Source organism: Alligator mississippiensis, chromosome 4, assembly GCF_030867095.1.
Source record: "Alligator mississippiensis isolate rAllMis1 chromosome 4, rAllMis1, whole genome shotgun sequence".
In the NCBI taxonomy this organism is placed as follows: domain Eukaryota; kingdom Metazoa; phylum Chordata; order Crocodylia; family Alligatoridae; genus Alligator; species Alligator mississippiensis.
In genome coordinates this window covers 212,892,989-212,913,416 of record NC_081827.1, presented here as the reverse complement: position 1 = coordinate 212,913,416, position 20,428 = coordinate 212,892,989, and the positions used below count along the sequence as shown (strand labels likewise).

Genomic DNA, 20,428 nt, shown 5'->3' with positions numbered 1-20,428 from the left:
ACACAGAGGCAGCACCAGCTTTGGGCCTCAGCTCCCTCCACCAGGTGCAGCCACTTCCTTGGGGCCGCCACGAGGGGGCGCGGCTGCGAGAGCGCCCGGGTGTCGGACTGACCTGCCCCGGCCACTGTATAACGTCATCCTGCCAGAAGGGCAGTGACGCTCCTTCCGGGCGCGCCGCGTCCTCTCCCTCGGGCCGGAGGCAGGGTCCGCTCGGCCACCAGGGGGCGCTGTGGCGGGAGTGCGCAGCTGCGGCCGGCGGCTCCCGGCATGCCCCGCGCTCCCTGCTGCCGAGCCTGGCGGGGGGCGAGCGAGGAGTGAGTGCCACGTCCCCGCGCGCCGCCTTGTGAGGGGAGCGGCCCCCGCCCGCCATGGGGGCCTCGCAGAGCCTGGAGATCCCGGGCGGCGGCACCGAGGGCTACCACGTCCTGCGGGTACTGCGCGGGGCGGGGCGGCCGGCCGAGCCCGCCGGGGTCAAGACCCTGAGGGGCGACCGGGGGCGGCGCGAGAGGCGAGGGCGAGGCGGACGCTGCGATTGCTTCGGTCGTCTCCGCCTGGGGCGGGCGGGAGGGAGGAGGCGGCGGGGCTGGGCTGGGCTGGGCTGCGGCTCCCGAAAGAGAGGCCGGGCCCGGGCAGGCGGCGGCGGCAGGTGTCGGAGCCTCCGTGGGGCCCTCGGCCGGCCCCGCTGGAGCCGCGCGTCCTCTCCGTGGCCCGCAGCCGGCCGCTGGGCCCGAGGCAGCCCGGGACAAACGCTTTCCTTCGCTTGTGATGTTTGAGGGGCGGGCAGGGATAAAGCGGTGGGGGCAGGGCGGCACGTCCTTAACGCCACGGATTCCTGCTTGAAGTCTCTGGGTTGATCCCGCGCATGGTGTGGTGCTCGCACACCTCATAGGTGCGGTGTCGAGCAGACCCCTGAGAGGATCTCCAGGCATCCCAGGTTGTCACCGCCCCCTGGTTTTGAGAAGCGCTGTATTATGCCTTTGACAGGAGACCTTGTCACAACTAAATTGAGCAACACAGCACATGGTGTCTGGCCCTCACCCCTGGTGCCTTGGGCAGCACAGGAGCTGCTTGCTGCAGTTACTACACTGTGAAATATGGCTGTAGCAAGTAACTGCTGCTGCACAGGCTTTCAAAAATGTATTGGCCTGGAAAAGCAGGCATCCTGAAGGCAGGGTGGGAAATTCGTGCAGCTTTTGTGCCAGGCTGTAATAGAATTACACCCATTTTGTAGATGGGAGAAATTCAGAGAGGAGGCCAGTCATGGAGCTGCTGACTGCTAAGAAATCTGATAAAACTGGTAGTCCTGTATTGGGTTGGTTTGCTTATGGGATATACACCTTGAAGTTAATGCGGAGGGATTGTAATGCTGCCTACTGGTATCTTTCACCTGCAGCCATATAGATATCAAAATAGGTAGATATATAAATATATATCTGTTATCTATATCTATCACATCTGGAGATGGTCTTGTCTGCCTTTCCCATAAAACTTTCTGATCTAAGCTAACTTAGTTTAGAAACACAAGATAAGCTTGTGCTACAGGCCACGTTGGTGTGTGAACTTTGCCCTTTAGAACAGTGGGGCTTAACTTTTTGGTCCCACTGCCTGGTGGATGAGTGGTGTGGGGCCGCTCCCTTCAGGTCCCCAAATCTGGTGGTAGCAGCATTAATTGCCATGGCTCTGGGAGCATTTAGTGCTACCACCGTGAAATCTCTGGACCTGTGGGAAGCTCTGCAGACCACCGGTTGAGCACCACTGGTTAAGAATTATTACAGGACCAATGCACTACAACGCTGAATATGATATTAAATAGAGGTGCACTGATATATCGGTTGCATATTGTATAGGCACAGATAACTGGATAATTAACGTTATCGGCCATCGGATTTTTTTGGCTGATAATGTCACCGATAAACGCTGCACACATGCACACAGCCGCAGCATGCGCACGGCCAGACAGCTTCGAGAGCAGCCTTCTGCTGGTAAGTCTGGGGGGGGGGGAGGGGAGTAAGGGATGTGGAGTGGGGAGTGATGGAGGCCCCAGTGGTGAGGGAGGGAGCGGAGCCAGGTGTAGGCACTATCCAGCCAGGATGGTGAATGGGATTCCAGGGCTGGAAGTGGGATGGATCCACAGGCAGCTTATCTAGGGGGTGCGGGCCAGTGGGAAGGAGGGGGCAGTTCCCCACCACTGTGTGCACCCCTAGGGAAGGCATATGCCCCCTAGATTTGTGCATAGGGCAAGTGCAGGCTGCACACTGTGGGCTTGGGTCCATGGGCTGTTCTGACTTCTTCCCAGCAGGGCCTGGGCCAGGGCAGGTGGGGGTGGGATGGGCGGTGGCGGCACTGGGAGTGGTGACTATAGGATGAGCCATAGCAGGGATGGCAGGCAAGGTCTGGCCCCTGGGCTGGCAGTGGACTCCATTTCCCGGCAGCCCCTGCCCACATGGCTGGGGCCAGTCTCCATGGACACCCCAGCTTCACCTGCACTGTGATAGCGCAGGGCTGGGGTTGCCATAGAGACTGGCCCCAGCTGTGCTGGCAGGGCAGAGGGCTGCTTTGGAGCCGCTGGGGTCTTGTGCCGGGCAGCTCAATCTGGGCCAAGGGCAGAGCCGCGATCTGCAGCCTGCACACCCTGGGCAGGGATGCACAGGCAGCAGATTGTGGCTGTGCCCCAACTAGGCTGTCACCACTGCAAGGAGCTGGGGCAGAGCCACGATCCACTGCCTGCAGTCCCCTGCCCAGAGCATGTAAGCTGCAGCTCGCGGCTCTACCCTGGTCCCTAACTAAGTTGCCCCCTCCACAAGATTCCAGCAGTTCCAGAGCAGCAACCTGCCCTGCCATGCACCCTGCCAGTGTAGCTGGGGCCTGTTTCCATGGTAACTGCAGCCTTGTGCTATCACAGTGTAGATGCAGCTAGTGTCTCCATGGAGACCAGCCCCAGCCATACGGGCAGTGGCTGCTGGCCAAATCTGCCACTTTACCTACCCCTGGGCTATAGCCACCCCAAAATTCCCCATAGCCACCCCTCCCAATGCCACCGCTGCCCTCCCCAGCCCAGCACCCCTGCCAGGAAGAGGCCAGCGCAGCCTCTGGCCCCAAGCCTGCAGCAGGTAGCCTGCCCTCTCCCAAATCTGGAGGGCATATGGTTCCCTGGGGGTGCTCACAACAACAGGGAGCCACCCGCCTCACTGCCTCATGCCCACCAGATGATCTGCCTGTGGGTCTGTCCTGCTTCCAGCCCCAGAGTCCCATTCACCGCCCTGGCTGGACAGCCTCTGCCCCTGCCCCACTCCCTCATTGTGGTGGGCCTCAATCTGTGCCACCCATACCCCTTCCTCCCCCCCCCACAGACTTACCAGCAGGATGCTGCTCTCCAAGCTGCCAGGCTGCATTCCTGTAAATCAGCTATCGAATTGGTATTGGTCGATATGGCTGGTGAATAATCGGCCATCATATCAGCCAGGAAAATCTTTATCAGTGCACCCCTAATATTAAACCTGTTTGGAGTACTACACTAGAAAATGGTCATTTTTCAAGTATTCATGAATGTCCTGTTACCCTTTTCATAAAGAGAGTTGTGGTATGCCAGCCAAATCCTAGCCTGGATAATGTTCTGGGTTCTTGCAACTTTCCCTAAATTTCAGATGGCTGTATTATGCTATGTTTCGCTTAGTACAGTTCATGCAGAAAGACTACTGTTTCAGTCCAAAGGTGGTTGCAGTTTGAGTGGTAAATAAATGCGGAGTAAGGGAATCATATGCTTAATAGGGGTATCATTTAAAAAAATGTTGAGGACTGGTCTGAAATGAAGGAACAGCATATCTATAAGGCAATGGTGCTTAACCTTTTTCTGTGACAAGCCAGATGGCCAGTGCCTGATCCAACTGTGGGCTGGATGGTGGTTCTGATCCAGTGCCCAGGGCTAGCGTGGCAGGCACCTTCCAACCACACACAAGGGAGTGGTAGAGACAGCCCAGCCTGAGCCCAGGTCCACATTTTAGGAGAAAAGGGCTTCACTCCAACACCGCCAAATTTCCCAACCTGCGGGGAGACCCGCCAGTCAGATGAAATGGTCTTGCAGGCTGGAGGTTGAACACCCTCCTTTAAGGTGTTTGCTGCTAGAGATCTAAAGCTGTAAAATTAACATCAATTTTCTGCCTGTGATCCTTAATGAATGTGAAATGCATAGGTCAGTGCTGTGATGAAAAAACAGTAGCATGTTTCTCTCTTGGGTCTATTACGGTCTGCTTAGTTAACTAGTGTTCACTTTTGTTTTAAACATAACATATTTTGCTTAAGTCATTTAGATGCCTCCTTAATTGTAATTGCATTTTGGTATTTCCAAACAGCAAAATTGATTTCTTTTTAGTTTGTTACTAACCAGTTTATTTGTAATGTGCTGAGACAGGTCACATAAAGGTGCAAAGTAACTAGGTTTGGGCATAAATGTGATGGTCTCATCACAAAATTGTAGTTGCCACATGGTCTCTTGATCTTCTGGTGACTTATTTTAGGTGCCACAGTGAGACAGAACTTTGGTCCAGGGAACAAAGGTGCTGCTGTCTTGGGTGGACAGGGCAGACCCTTGCTTGGACAGTGGTGCCAGGTGCATTTGGAGCCTCAGAGCAGACCACTACACCACTGCTTCAAAAGGTTATCATAGTTCCAATTTCGAAAAAGAGGACAGTGGTGGGGGGAGGGGGAGAAGAGGGGGAGTAGATATATGATTATGGGGAGGGAAGTGATATGCCCCCTGAAGCCGTGCTCATGCCCCACATTCCTGACTCACAGTCCCCTGCACCTCCAACCCCCCTCCTGCCATACCAGTGCCCCTCACTTCCGAGCCACAGTCTCATGCCTCCCCAAGCCCTGCCGGTGCTCCACGCTCCCAACCTGCAGCCCCTTACCCCTCCCAGCCCTGCCAGTGCCGCACATTCCCAACCTACAGCCCCCTCTCCCCACAGCCCTCCTGGTGCCCTGCACTCCCAACCTGCAAACCCCCTACTCCCTCCAAGCCTTGCTGGCCAAGCAGAGACAAAACAAAAATGGACATTTCCTTGCAGTTTAAAAACCTGCTCAGATGGAGGACAAGGGGCCAAAAAAAGAGGACATGTCTGGGAAAACCTGGATGTATGGTAACCCTAGCTGCTTCAGCACCGGTGGGCACCACACAGCCAAGCTCTCATGGTTGTTGGGGAGAAGCTGGTTTTGCAAAGACTGCCTGGTGCCCAGCAGAGCAGGATGTCCCTCATGCAACACCTTACCCCACCTGAGCACAACCCAACATCTCTGCGGCAGCCCCAGCACTCAGGCCCTGCTGTGCATGCTGTGTTGCCATGGCAGTGGCAGCAGGAGCCAGTAAAGGTCCCTTTGTTGCTGAGCTTGGCACCGTGTGACTACTCCCCAGTACACTCTTCCTCTCCCACTGCTCACCAGGACCTGTAGTCTGCCATGGGCTTGGGCCGGCAGCGGGGACTGGGGACCAGACTATACTCGCCAGGGTGCTCTGAACACATGGCTGTAATTATCAGCTGTGACGACCAAATAAGCCCATAGCATAATTTCTCCTAGCATATGCCAATCCCAGAGCCAGTCAATATATTGGCGCACCCCTATTTTTTTTAAGCTGCAAACTCATCTCTTTCTAATAAAAATCCTATCAATTCTTTTACGTGGTTGGGAGTTTAAGTTAATATAGTGTAGGGAAAAAATGTGGAATTTCTGTCATAAAATGGCTAGAATTCTTGAAGTGTGTGGGTTTTGTTTGTTTTGTTTTTTCTTGTTTAAAAGACACTTTTTAAATGAGCATTTTAAGTGTGTATATTGCAACGAGCATTATGCAAACAGCTGTTCAGGACCTAGTAGAATTCATTGGAGCTCTGTAAGGTGCTGGGACTGCTTACATGGACTTCAGAAGTGGATTCTCAAATGCTTGAGTGTTGCATCTAATACTGCGATGTACTGTACCTGTCCATGAATTTGTTGGGGGGGGGGGGGGGGGTGGGAACAACACACAGAGTGCAAGGAAGGGAAAATTGCAGGACCCTTCTTGTATGAGTCCAAACCAAAGGGAGCTTTACTGACAGAATACTGTCTGATGAAACCACATCTGCGTAGATAATTTACCACAGGCAGATCTTGTGTCAATTGTTGAAAAATCTCTTCATTAGACAAGAAACTAAAAATGACTGGCAGTCTTGGTAGTATTTATTTAGGAAGGTAGCTTAAAAGAATGGAAATATAGGCTGGGCAAATAACTAACAAGTTGTGAATGCTAAAAGGCTGCAAAATCAATGAGAGAGAAATTGTTCAGAATGGCCTGAAGGGTTAACTAGAAGTCAGGAAAGGAAATTACACAAAGCAAAAATTAAGGTATCAGGGAAAACATACCAAGGAAAACCTATAAACTACTAAATAATCTTCCTTGTAGATTGATTTATTCTTTCATATGACAAAAACAGCGAATTGATCTATTATTCAGGTAGTTAAAAACTCAACTAGAAGAATGCTGAAAAGTGTACTTCTTGAGGATGACCTAAAATGCCTTTCATTTCTTAATTTCAGACTTCTTTTAAAAAACACTGAAGTCTTATGATAGCTCTTGCTAATAATACTGCATTGTTTAACAAATATTATACTTGTTATGACACTTCTTTATCTTTGTGCCTCTGAAAGGAAAGATGAATATTTCCCTGCTGAGTATTGGCAAATGATTTGTTCAAATGTATATGAAGGATTTGTTTTCTCTAGAGCTATCCAGGAATAGAAATGTAAATGTATATTATAGATTTTTTTTTAAGGGGAAAGGGGATCCTTATTGGTAACAAGAACTGGTTGCTGTACAACTTCAAACAGTCAGAACTTTTGGGTTAGAAATTTTCTGGAGTGGCTACATACCAACAAGTAGTTTGATGAAGTAATCCTTTGTTGGAAAATTTCTCAGCCATTCAACACAACGAATAAAATTTGCTTACATTCACATTAGGCATACGTCTGCTGGCTGTGTAACATGCCCTTAGATTGTTGGGGGTTTTTTAATGTCATTCAGATTGATAATACACCTTTTCTCCCCATAATGTTTATCTTTCTTCCAGAACCAAATAACAGACTTCTGATACCTTTTTTGCAGACAGTTAAGGCAACTGTTTACCTCTGTTTTGATCGGTATAAATTTGTTTCTGTACTTTTAAAACAAAATAGAAAGTAAAACTCTCAATGATATATTCACTCCCATGTATTTGTAGCAGCACCATGTGCCTGCATGAATAATCATTTTGCACATATAAAACACAAATGTTGTAGAAATTTGATGCGTCTTTAATAAAATGTATAAAGATATTTAAGTTGACACTGAGCAGTTTGCACAGTACAATATCAAACTCTTTTTCCATCATCCTAAAGGTATCCTAGAGTAAATTCACTAGAGTTTAAAAGCACTACATTTTTACTCTGAAACTCGTGCTTCTGTAGGAAGGTTACAAATACATGATTATAGGCTGAAATCTGCTTTAAAGAAAAGTTATTTTATAGGAATGTTCTCTGCGTGCATGAAATTCACTGCTGAGTACAGAGGATTTATTTTCCTAAAACCCCTGGATCAATTCCCTTATAAAGCTTTTGTCTTGAAAAGTAGGTGTTTCATAAAGGAATTCAATACCGCTCAGTAGTATGTAATGTATTAAAATAGCTGACAGAAATAAAATGGATTCTATCAGATCTGACTGAAGAATTGCTTGCAGACAATACATAATACAGTTTTATTGCTGGTTAGAAATGTCTACATTAATACAGGCTTTTTTCTTTACTTTCAGCCTGTAGGCAAGAATAAACTGGATAGTACTTTGGTAGGGTTTTCTGCAAAAGTCCAAACTTTGTACTCCTGGAAATGATTTTTACAGTAACTTTAGTGACTTACATGGTTCATGAATTTGAACCAGAATTTTCAGACTTGGCTAATCATACCCAGTCTCTGGGAGCCATAATTAGGCTTCTGTATAAATTCCCTGACTTAAAGATCCTGAGCGACTTCAGCCCCCCACTGATGTCAAAATAGCTGTGGGAGCTTAGAGTATATTAAATTCAGACTGTTTAGGTTTAGATATGCGGGTTTAGAAGCCTAACATTGAACATACCAAGACTGAAAATCTCAATACTTGTTTTGCTGATTATCCTTCTATTAAAAGGGATGTAGATCATAAGGTAACTGCTTGTAATTTAAATGTGTGACCAGTTGCAGTACAAGAATGAAACCAGTAGTGATGTTTTATTTGGTAATTCTATGTTGCGCAGATCAGAGAGAGGGTTTTGTACTAGTATCTTTTCTGGCTGCTTTAGGTCATCACCAGAACAGAGGCTTACGCATAGATTTGAAATGTGAGCTCAACAATGAGTGAACCTCTCCAAGAACTTGTCCTTACTACTAAAAAGATGTATTTTAAGAATCGGTAAAGCTAAAATTCCTTGCCCCCATGGTGGGTTTTTTCCTTGTGATAGCTCACATGTTAGGTAACTCAAGATACACCTCTTTTAATTGTGAAGTGGACCAAGTCTTCCCTGAAATGAGTACCACTTCTGATGTCTGGACCAGGGAGGCGAGTGCTGCTGGATTCTAAGGTGGGATCAATATCTGCTGGTTTAAGTGTAATTTTGCATGGAAAAGAAAGCAAAACCTGTTGTAGATGCAGAAATGCTGCCAGTGGTTATTGAATCGTGATGAACAAAACTCTGGGCTCACTAGCCCAACTAGGGCTGTCTTTTTAACAACCAGCTGTGTCACTGATGCTCCTGTAGTCTAATACTTCTAACGCACTTAAAAATAAAAGGTTTCCCAATCCCATTGTTCTTGCTTAATAACTCTTTGTTTTATGATGTTTACAAAAAACAAAACTGTGACAGTCTGCTGTGCATCATTTAGGCATTTTACTGTTCAAATGACTGGTTAAATAAAATGTCTCCTTGGGGAAGCCACATTTCTACTAGGTGTGCATTATGCAATTTGGATATTGAATGCTAAAACTGGCTGCAAACCTTGTCAGACTTTTCCAACCCTGTACCTGGAAAATATTCTTACATTGTCAGTATATTTGGCTGGAGCATTTCCAGCTCTGGACGTTCCTTGCTTCAGTCTTTATCAAGTGGTGGATCCAGCCCTGTTGGATGCTCTGTCCCTACTTTAACAGTTGTGCTGTTGCTGCAGCAGGATGCAGGATGGGAGATGGTGGAAGGCATTTTAGCAAGTTTGACTTTTCAAAGGCAGTGGTACTTCCTGAAAGTGAAGTGAGGGCTAGTCATGCTGGATAGTGAAATTGGCAGGCCTTCTGCGTGCTGCAGGTTCCCCTTCATAGACTGGCATTTCTGGTGCTGGACAAGCACAGTGGTGGGATCATGTGATCGTGGGTCGTGCACTGCCAGGAAATGTAGCAGTGGCCTCGGAACTTGCATGTGAAAAAACAGTCTTTCAAGGGTTGTGTGAGGTGCTTGCACCACTCTGCAGTACCAGGATGTGCAAATGAGGGAGCCCTGGTAGTCCACAAGTGGGTGGCTATTGCCACCTGAAAGCTGCAGACCTCTGCAGGTCCATGTCTGATCCATTTGCTATTACCAAATCAGGTGTTGGAGCCGTGGCAGAAGTTTAAGTGGCTAATGACAAGGCTGATCCATAGGTGGAGGACACCACTAATGTGTCTGTAATAATAGCTGGCACCAAGAGAATGGGCTTTATAAACTGTGCTGAGGCTATTGGTGATATTCATGTCCATACCTTGCCTGCTACCAGGAGTAGCCAAATGTTAGCTATGAAGGGTGCTACCTAGAGCATTCTACAGGCTTCAGTTGACCACAAAAACAGCGGCATGGAAGGTTCAACAAGGAAGGTTGAACTAGTATTCTGCTGTTTGAATAATCAGAAATATTATTTCCATGTTATCAAGAGGGTGTCAGTGCCCACTTGATTTAAGAATCCCTGTTTATCCTATACTCCCATGGTTCATGAAACTACTCTGACCACAGGCAAATTGGTGGAAGAAAGTTTAATTACACATTGAGCACTGCAGGAAGGAGTTAGAATATGCATTCGGCAAACTGGCTACACTGGTATCCCAACATTTCACTTTCAGTGTCATTCATTTTACTGTTCAGGGCCCAACACACAATCATGTTTTTGTTTGTAAGAGTGAAAATGTCTGTGGTAAGTGAATTTGTACTACTACCAATTGGCATAAATAACTAGTTGCGTCCTGGTAAAAAGAAAACTAGAGGTGCCTTGTGTATCCCTTGCATGGCAGGGTGACAGACATGATCTGATGTGGAAAGAGGTGCTGGGGGCTGTTGCAGTGCATAGACCAGTTTGGTTTGTTCCAGGTTTTACATGATGGCAAGAATATGATGCTTATAAGTTTTATATACTGATTTCTGATTCTTCATTTTTTCCTAAATACTTAAATGCCAATACATACAACCAGCCCATTTATTAATAAATCATTACAGAAGTCTGAGATGCTTGCAGAGAAATTTACTATTAAGTAAAAAGTGAAAATATGTGCCATTAAGGACAGTGCAAGCTGTTTTACTCATCTTGGAACTACGTATCAAAGAACTGTTCTTTACTTCTACATGCACGCATTGCATGTAGGCATCCAGGGAACTGTTGCCCATTCTGTTCATGGAGACGTTTGTAGAAGTCCTCGTTGGCTGTGGACTGCAGCACACAACAGTATGGAGGAGTCTGTGGGGAACAGCATGGTGCTAGGGCTGGGGGAAGAAGGACATTTCTGCTAGAAAGAAATTTCTTCCCTCTTGCATCGTGGCTGGCCACAGGTTTCTATCAATTCATGCCTTTTTAATCTACACACATACTCTTGTTAGGATGTTCATACAAGTTATTGTTGCCAGCTCTGACCTGCTTCAGTAAGAATTTCAGATTTAAACTTGTCCCTAAATTATTGTGGACAGTTAGGCCAATGCCTGTTACTAGTGCTATTTTTAACATTGTCCAAGTCGAAAGAAACTTCAGAGTATGTTAGTCAGCTGGACATCCCAGACTAGAAGAGGGAGTTATTTTTTCCAGGCCAGCAGTGTATATTGTCATCTTTAGTTGCCTGCTACATCAAGGAGTGAAGAGTTCTTGTAAGTTTTTACACAGCCATTGGAAGTTTGTCCCAGCCAGGAATCTCACTGATCACTAGGAAAGTTTAGGTGGACATTAGCAGGGTGATAGGTCAGGTTGTTGAGGCTTGCTAACAGCAGAACTGGCTTCCTCTTTTCCCTCTAGCCCAGCCTGGACAGCTTGCCATGACTGGAACTCCCAGAAGCTAAGTATTGCTCCCTGCAAAGGAGATTTCACTTGAGATAGGCACTAGGAGTTACGATGCAGACTATCTGGGGTAATGCTCTAATGCCCATATTGGTATAACTAGCATCTTTGATTCTTTCCTAATAAGTAGAAACTTAGTAAGAGTGTGCATCTGTGCATGCATGCATTCATTCATACATACAAAAATGTGTGTGTGTGTGTACACATACACATGCGCGCACACATATATATTTTATATGTATATAAGGGCTGTGCAAAGCTTCAGTTGCTGATTCGATTTCGCGGAGATTCAGCCCAATTTGGCGGCTGAATCTCCAAATCCAGATTGAATCAGGAGACCCTTTAATCTCTCAATCAAATCAGAACCCTCCAAATCGATTTGATGGGTTCACAGCTTTAAATGTTTCTTCACATAGGCGCAGCTTTAAATGTTTTTTTCTTCATACCTCAAAGTACCAGGCGGCTCATGAACGCTGAGATGGTGGGGTGGATGGAGCGTCCCACAGGAGCATGGGGGGGTGGTCCCCAGCACACTTGGCAGCGGACCTGGAAGTGGACCAGAAGCAATTCTAATCCACTTCTGGGTCTGCCATGGAGTGCGTGCCCCCTCCCTGCCTCCCGGCTCAGCAACTGGTGCCTCCTGGGACTCTGGGGGAGCACCCAGGGTCCCCCCGCAGCCAATCACTGAGCCAGAATGTGGGTCCCCCGTGTGCTTGGCAGGGGACCCAGAAGTGGACTGGAAGTCATTCCAGTCCACTTCTGGGTCTGCTGCCGAGCACATGGGGAGTCCCCTTGCGCTCCTGTGGGACATTCCATCCGCCCCACCATTTCAGCGTTCACTAGCCACACCTGGTATCTCAAGGTATGCAGAAAAAACATTTAAAGTTCTGTCTGTGGCCAAATCGCTGATTCTCCGAATCGGCATCAAATCTTCAGATTCGGATTTCTCTGAATCAAATCAGGACAGTGATCTGAACCAACAAATCAAGTCAATGTCCCCTGAATCGGGCCGAAAATCTGAATTGAATACAGCCCGCTTTGAGGTCTGCCTCACACTCACTCTCACTCACTCGCACTCTCGCTCTTGCTCTCTCTCATCATGTTTGGTGGTAATGGGTCAAAGGGCCAAGGAAATAGTCCATCTTTTCTCAGCTGAAACTCAATTAGTTCCTTCTATTGCCTGGAAGACATTATAAGCAATCTTATTGGTCATAATCCCCAAATCTCTTTTTCTTCTGCACTAGCTTCACCTACAGCAATAACTAAGGTGGTAACCACTTAACCTGGCTGTAGTTCCTCTTCTTGAATTGTTTTCTGTAATTTTTATTTCTTTTTATTTATTTATTTATTTATTGGGGGGTGGGTTCCAGCATTGGGGTTTGCTGTTCTGACGCACCATCCTCTAGAGTTCCCCTCAACCCCCAACCCCTTTTCTGCCTCTTGTAAGAAATCAGATCCTCTGTGCTAAAGAGCCTCAGAGTGAGCTCTGCATTCAGGACAGTGGTGAACTTGTGGGCTGATGTGGTTCCCATTTTCAAAAAAGGGAGGAAGAAGGACCCAGGAAACTATAGGCCTGTTAGTCTTACCTCGGTCCTAGGTAAGCTTTTTAAGAGAATTATCCTGGTGCATGTCCGCGAGGGGCCAGCAGGGGAGATTATGCTTAGGGGCAACCAATGTGGGTTCATTAGAGGCAGGTCCTGTCAGACCAACCTGGTGGCCTTCTGTGACCAGGTGACAAAATCCTTGAATGCAGGTGTCGCAGTGGACATAGTCTTTCTGGACTTTAGGAAGGCCTTCAACACTGTCTCTCACCCCATTCTCATTAAAAAAAAAAGCTAGGAAACTGTGGCGTCAATACCTACACAGTCAGATGGGTCACTAATTGGCTGGAGGGCCACACCTAGAGAGTGGTGGTGGACGGGTCTTATTCGACCTGGAGGGATGTGGGCAGTGGGGTTCCGCACGGCTCGGTCCTCGGGCATGCGCTGTTCAACATCTTCATCAGTGACTTGGACAAGGGAGTAAAAAGTACCCTGTTCAAATTCACAGATGACACTAAGATGTGGGGAGAAGTGGGCATGCTAGAAGAGAGGAATAGGCTGCAATCGGACCTAGACAGGTTACAGGGGTGGGCAGATGAGAACAGGATGGGTTCCAACACTGACAAGTGCAAGGTACTGAACCTGGGGAGAAAGAACCAGCAGCATACCTACAGGCTGGGGAACTCCCTTCTTGTAAGTGCAGAGGCAGAAAAGGATCTTGGAATCGTTATTGATGCCAAAATGAGCATGGGCCGACAGTGCTGGGACGCATTCAGGAAGGGCAACCGTACCTTGTCATGCATCCACAGATGCATCTCAGGCAGGTCCAAGGAGGTGATCCTCCCCCTTTATGCAACACTGTTCAGGCCACAGTTGGAGTACTGCATCCAGTTCTGGGTGCCGCGCTTCAGGAGGGATGTGAAGAACATGGAGAGGGTCCAGAAGAGGGCCACCCGCATGATCAGGGGGCAGCAGGGTAGGCCCTACAAGGAGAGGCTAAGGGACCTGAACCTGTTCAGCCTCCACAAGAGAAGGCTGAGTGGGGATCTAGTGGCCATTTACAAACTAGTCAGGGGGGACTAGCAGGCATTGGGAGAGTCCCTGTTCCCCCAAGCGCTATCAGGAGCGACAAGAAATAACGGCAGAGGGTAGATTCAGGCTAGACATCAGGAGGCGCTTCTTCACTGTCAGGCCGGCTAGGATCTGGAACCAACTTCCAAGAGAAGTGGTGCTGGCTCCTACCCTGGGGGTCTTTAGAAGGAGGCTGGATGAACACCTTGCTGGGGTCGTTTGACCCCAGTACTCTTTCCTGCCACAGCAGGGGGTCGAACTTGATGATCTGCTCAGGTCCCTTCTGACCCTACCTACTATGAAACTATGAAAAAGTGGTATTAGCGGCAGATAATTGCTGACCTTGTGGTAACCATTCTTTGCATTGCAGTAGGCACGTTTTAAGTTTCCACTGTGCTCCCATGTGCTTGATTGCTACCTCATCAGCTGGCTGTGGGTTGAGCATGCTAAGTCATACCTCCAGGAAGATGAGCAGTCCAGGGTCATGTACATAAAACCATGGAGAGAACAGTAGGGGCTTTAAACTAAACCTATGTAAATTCCCAGGGTAATCCTGCAGTATAGACATGCACAAAAATATTTACTGGCAATCTGAAAATTACCATATTCATTCAGAACTGGTTAAGTCTAATTGAACATAATGGCATTTCTCCGTTGGACACTAACTTCAGAGTGCTGTATTTTTTCATTCACTCTGGGTACGTCTGTGTGTGGCTGTATGGCACCTTTGTTACTGTGCTGTCATTTAGTACCTTTTGGAAGTACTAACAGCCTGTACTGCGCCATACTAGCCACGCACGGTTATTTTTGGCTGTTACGTTGCTGTAGCAACACACAATAATGAGGGAGTGCATTGCTACAGTGATGTAGCACTGGAGTCATGGTTTTTGCCAATGGACACTACAGCACCATAGCGCGTCACTGCAGCACTGTAGCATCTTGTGTAGATGCATCCTCTGCTTATTGTTCTTTTTTACTGAATTCCCTGAAGAATTAAATTTCAAAGAAACTTCACTTTGTATAACTCTGGGGGCTCATTCTACACGAAAAGCTTAATGCACAGTAGATTAATTCTACTGCTCATTAACACAGCTGGCAAAAACCATGCTAACGTGCAGTAGACTGAGTCACTTAAAAACTGTTTATCTGCACTAATATGCAGTACACAGATTATGGCACATTCAGTTAGTACCTGTTATTACTAACAGGTACTAACTGAATGTGAAGGTACTAAATGTGCTGTAAGTATGGCACATTAATGAATGTGTAGATGCGTCCAGGATTTTTTAGACCTTCACAGAGTCTGTTAAGATATTTTTGCACCAGTCATTAAATGAGGAACTACCCAAGTCCAGCAGATTTCTAGGGAGGCAGACTCACCTTTTAAGAATTGGCTTTCAAATACAAATGCAAATTATACTTTGGATAAGCTAATTATTGAAAACCCTGTGACTGTTCAGTACAGTACCTGCAGGAACCAGCCCTTTTACCTAGAAATGAAAGTTTGGGGAGGATACTATAGTATTCCCTGTTGTATAGATATGTGGATAGTCTTCTCAGACTCCAGTTTTAGACAGGAAATTCAGATGGCTCTGAATTGTTACACTAAAATTGGCCCAGTTTCATTCATTTAATGCTGATGCTGCTTAACAAAGCTGTGAAGCAATCACAGTAAAAAGTTAACCTTCTAAACCAGTAATCCTCAAACTTTTTGGGCTCACATCAACTGTTCATAACTTTTGTGAATTGAGGTACCTAATTTCAAAAATTAATTTATATATTGCAGTGTTTACCTCTTTACAGAGAGGCAGGGCAACAAAGTAGAGGATCTACCAGGCAAGGACAAGCTTGTGTGCCCCTCTGCTTATCTCCTCACATTTCCAGGCACCCTTCAAATGATATGCTATCACCCTGGGGGAGAATCATTTTTAATGATTCCAGACCTTAATAGAGTCAGTCTGGAATCATAAGTTCTGAATATGTAGGTTTTCACTAAAAAGTGATATATAAACTAATATTTTTGGCCTCCATCACTTGCCCTGGAAAATCTGCCCAATCACCATTTACAAATGGCATTTTTTTTTTTTTTCAAGTTCTGGTTTTGTGTGCGTGTCTGGCTGGGAATATTTGGATAAGAGGATAGTGATACAGATAATTGAGCCTTAGGTTTTTTCCATAGTAGAACATTTTACATTTTACTTCAGGCAGTCCGTATTAGGTAAACTAGATTCTGCCAGGTAAAGCAGTTATGCAGTGCTCAAAAGCAGCTATTCTGTCAGGATGCAAAAATGCATAGTAGGAAATCCTCCTCTGAAAAATATTAAACTGTTCCAAGTCCTTTGCAAGATGAATATGGAGTGTAAGGAATAAAGCCACTGGGTAAAATGAATCATGTTACAAAGGAAGACAGACATTATTTATTGTAACAGCTGGAGGAAAAACTTGACACATTTATTGGAGTTGTCGTTGTCTAGAATGGCTATACCTGTGGTAATGTAAATACAGAGATATTTGTCTGTGATTGGAGTTTCTAACCAGAATTTGTTCAGATGCTTAATCTTCTAAAAAATGGCAGGTGTAGCTTATTTAGTCCCTTCTGGCCCTAATGTCTATGAAATTTGGTTGCAAGGGGATAGTGTTTACACCAGTATTTTAGGATGTAGTTTCGACATTGAGTCAGTAAAAGGTAGAAGAAGCATAGTCCAATGCCATTAATGTTTCTGGGAAGACTGGTAAAAAGCAGGATGGAATAATTCTTTAAATTCAGTTCTGCCAATTAACTAGAGCTAGATATCTACAGTTTTATTTTCTGCAACAAATGACGTATTAAACTCAATTTCTGTTGGAAATAGCAGCTAATATTGTTTGGTTTATCAATAAATTAGTGATGCATTTTGTTAAAATAGATTTTTTACCAGCAAGCTTTTTTTACAGCAGTTCATTTGTTTGTGTTGTAAGAAATTTGTAAAAATCTGTGTATGCATCTTCATTGATAGGAGGATTGCCAGCAGATTGAGGGAAGTGATTATCCCCCTCTGTTCTGCGCTGGTAAGGTCACATCTCCACATCTGGAGTAGTGGGTCCAGTTTTGGGCCCCCCACTATAGTAAGGATGTAGACAAGTTGGAGAGAGTCCAGCAGAGGGCAGCAAAAATGGTTAGGGGGCTGGGACATGACTTACGAGGAGAGGCTGAGGGAACTGGGCTTATTTAGTTTAGAGGGACAGACATTCAAAAAGCCTGAGTTGATTCAATCTTTGCAGGTTAGTCTAACCTGGCTAGGCTAAATCAGTTTGTAACCCAGACAGACATCCCAGACATGTGGGCACACGCCTGCAGTGGCTCAGGCTAGAAGCTGGGGGATGCTAGAGCAGCCCTCCATTTGCTTCAAGAGGGCAGAGCTGAGGGGGGTGTGGCCAGGCCCTGGGCAGGATGCACTGATTATTTCTTCCCCACCTTTCCAGCTGCCCAGCAGGGAATGTTTATCACCCCTAACTGGGTGTTTATCAACTCATTGAGAAAACAAAGCCTTTCTCCGTTAACTAATGGAGTTCTTTTTAAACAGCTCTTCCAAGGAAGGACATTAAGCTACCTGTTGATTAGCTCCAAAAAGTCTGTTTTCCTCTGTCCTCTCCCACAGCAGGGACTGTAGCCAGTGTGTGGTCTGCTAGCTAATGCTGAGGTGTCTGCACAAGGCAGAGGGGAGGGGGGAATAATCCCTGCTTAGCAAGGAGAAGCCAGGCAGACACTCTGTTCCTGGAAGTCTGCCGAGCAGAGGGGAGTGGCCAGCCCTGCACCCTACCCAGTCCAGAGAGCATGCTGGGGTGTCTGGTTTATCTTAAATCAGCAAGGGGTCTGGGACAGACATTGCATAAACTGGTTTGAGCCAAATCAGTTAAGTCTGATAAACCTGGTTGAATGCAGTATCTCTAACCAGTTTCAGCCGTTTTCAAACTGGTTTATGTGCACTGAGTATCTGTTCTGTTACAGATTTAAACCAGTTTCTGATCACTTAAACCGGTTTATATGTAATATCTGTCCCTAGCTGAGAAGACTGGGGGGGGGGGTGGATTTGGTAGCAGCTTTTAACTACCTGAAGGGTGGTTGCAAAGAGAATGGAGCTGGACTGTTCTTAGTAGTGACAGATGACAGAACAAGGAGCAGTGGTCTCAAGCTGCAGCAAGGGAGGTTTAGATTGGATATTAGAAAAATAACCTATTTCTTGCTACAAGGGTAATGAAGTACTGGAACAGGTTACCTAGGGAGGTGGTGGAATCTGCATCCTTGGAGGTTTTTAAGGCGCAGCTCAACAAAGCCCTGGCTGGAATGATATAGTTAGGGATGGTCCTGTTTTAAGCAGGAGGTCGGACTAGATGACCTCCTGAGGTTCCTCCCAACCTTTATCTTCTATGATTCTGTGCATCAGTTGTGTGTCAAACTATATGGTTTGCAAGAGAAGAGATTAATAGTTGTAAAATACAAACTAGGATACCTACAGAATTGTGACATTTCTGCTAAATTCATGTATTATATTCTGTCTCTTGATAGGTACAAGAAAACTCACCAGGGCATAGAGCTGGACTGGAGCCATTCTTTGATTTTATTGTTTCCATTAATGGTTCGAGATTGGTAAGCTTGCTGTATTATGAAAACTTATTTACATATAAGCAATAGATTTTATGGCAGGAATGTATTATTGTTGCTAAACTGAGTCAACTTTTTATTTAAATCATTCATTGATAGTTTCTGTACCTTGGCAAACCTAGAAACCGGTTTTGAGTTGTTTACCTTGCCATCACCCCAGTAGCTTAACTTTCAGCAAAATTTAAACTGGAGAATAATAGGACACTAGGCTGAATGCTTGTTTCCTTTCCCTGACTGAGGTCCTAATCTTCTAAAGGATGATAAGGAAGCCCAGTAACCTATCTTAGTGTTGCTATGGCACTGGAATTGTTAGCAGTATGGATGAAGGAGGAAGAGCATGGTCAAACCCCTTTAGATTTTTCAAACATGAAATTTCTGCTGCCAGAGCAAGCTGAGTTAGCAAGAAAGTAGGAATGCTTGGGTGTTGCCTAGGCACATTTTCTACAGATCTGTGATTTGGTCTTCGTGCCTCCCATTCAAGCACACATTTCTTTCCCAGAAAAGATAATGGGTCCTGTGGGATAAGCAGGGCAAATGGAGCTTGTCATTGAAAAGGTCATATTCATTCTAGAGCCACTGAAGTGTACTTTTTTATGCTGCTTTGATCCTGCTGCCAGCCCAGCTGGAAGTACACACATGTTCCTCTTTGATCCTGATGTGTAGCAGGTGACTTCAGAGAAATGTTTCCGAAAGACAGTGTGGCTCTTCTATGCCTATTTTGTCTTCCATTATCTGTAATGTAAAATAGTGAAACTGCATTTATGCAGACTTGTCAGCAGAGATTTAAAAATTCAGAAGTACTTCAGGGCTCCCATGATCAAAGTGAGGCCCTAAGGCTAGGGACAGAAATTACACATAAATCGATATAAGTGATTGGAAACTGGTTCAGATCTGTAACGCAACGTAAGTTCAGTGCACATAAACCGCTTTCAAAATGACTGAAGCCGGTTTAAGATAAACCTGGATGGATGTAGTATCAGACTTAACTGATTTAAGTTAAACTGGCTTATTCAACTTCTGTCCCAGATTCCCTCCAGGTGCAAGTTAACCTATAGTTTCCCAACATCCCAGGATGCTTTGCACCTCACCCAGGAAAGTCCCCTTCCTGGGGTGGGCAGGCTAGCTCTCTCCCAGGCTGTTTGCTCTAGCTGAGTATGCTCTAATGCCCCCCAGCTTCTGGCCTAAGTCACTGCAAGCATGTGGCTGCATTTCACTGAATGTCTGTTTGCTTGCTTATTGGTTCAGTCTATGAAGTTTAGACTAACCTGTGAAGACTGAATTAATTCAGTGTTGGGCTTCTTGACTGCCTGTACTTAGTGCCATTGCACTAAACACTGGTCCAGTTCCTTCAAAGAATTAGCACCTGAAGCTAGAGTAAACTTGAAGCACCATTATGACAGCTGTCAGAATCACAAGGTTCATTTTTTGAAATAGTTGCCTGTTAAAGTGAAGTGCAAATGTTTTATAGCCTATAGTTAGAATCCTGAAATAGTTTTTGTACAGATTTTGATTAGCTCTTTACAACTAGAAAGTCTAGGTTTTGACTACTTATTTTCCATTTTCAGCCCCTATTGTCAGCCATGTAATTAGTTTCGCCAGAAAACTTAAGTTTAACAATTGTAGTTTAAATCATGTTGGTTTTGGTTCTTATGATTTTTTTTTTTTTTACTATTTCAAAAAGGAAGCTTTCATTTGCAAATTTAAATTGGGGCCAGATTTGTGGCTCTAATATGGCTTTTGAACAAGCAAATAATGCAAGTTAGTGGATTCTTTGCTATAGGAATATTATTTTACTTGGAAAGTATTTTTAAATGCTTATTTACTCACAAGTTTAGAAGGAGTTGTTACTTTGCACTGTTGGAG

General features: G+C 45.8%; 1 protein-coding gene across 1 annotated transcript in view; it reads left to right on the top strand.

The window, feature by feature from the left end:
• The first annotated feature begins 256 nt into the window (after window positions 1–256).
• The window catches only part of GORASP2 (golgi reassembly stacking protein 2), a 29,860-nt gene continuing 9,688 nt past the window's right edge, over window positions 257–20,428 (top strand). The window contains exons 1-2 of the mRNA XM_006265295.4: window positions 257–431; window positions 18,470–18,550. Of these exons, the coding sequence (XP_006265357.1) occupies window positions 369–431; window positions 18,470–18,550 (144 nt within the window). The 5' untranslated portion in view covers window positions 257–368. The remainder of the gene's footprint in view (window positions 432–18,469; window positions 18,551–20,428) is intronic.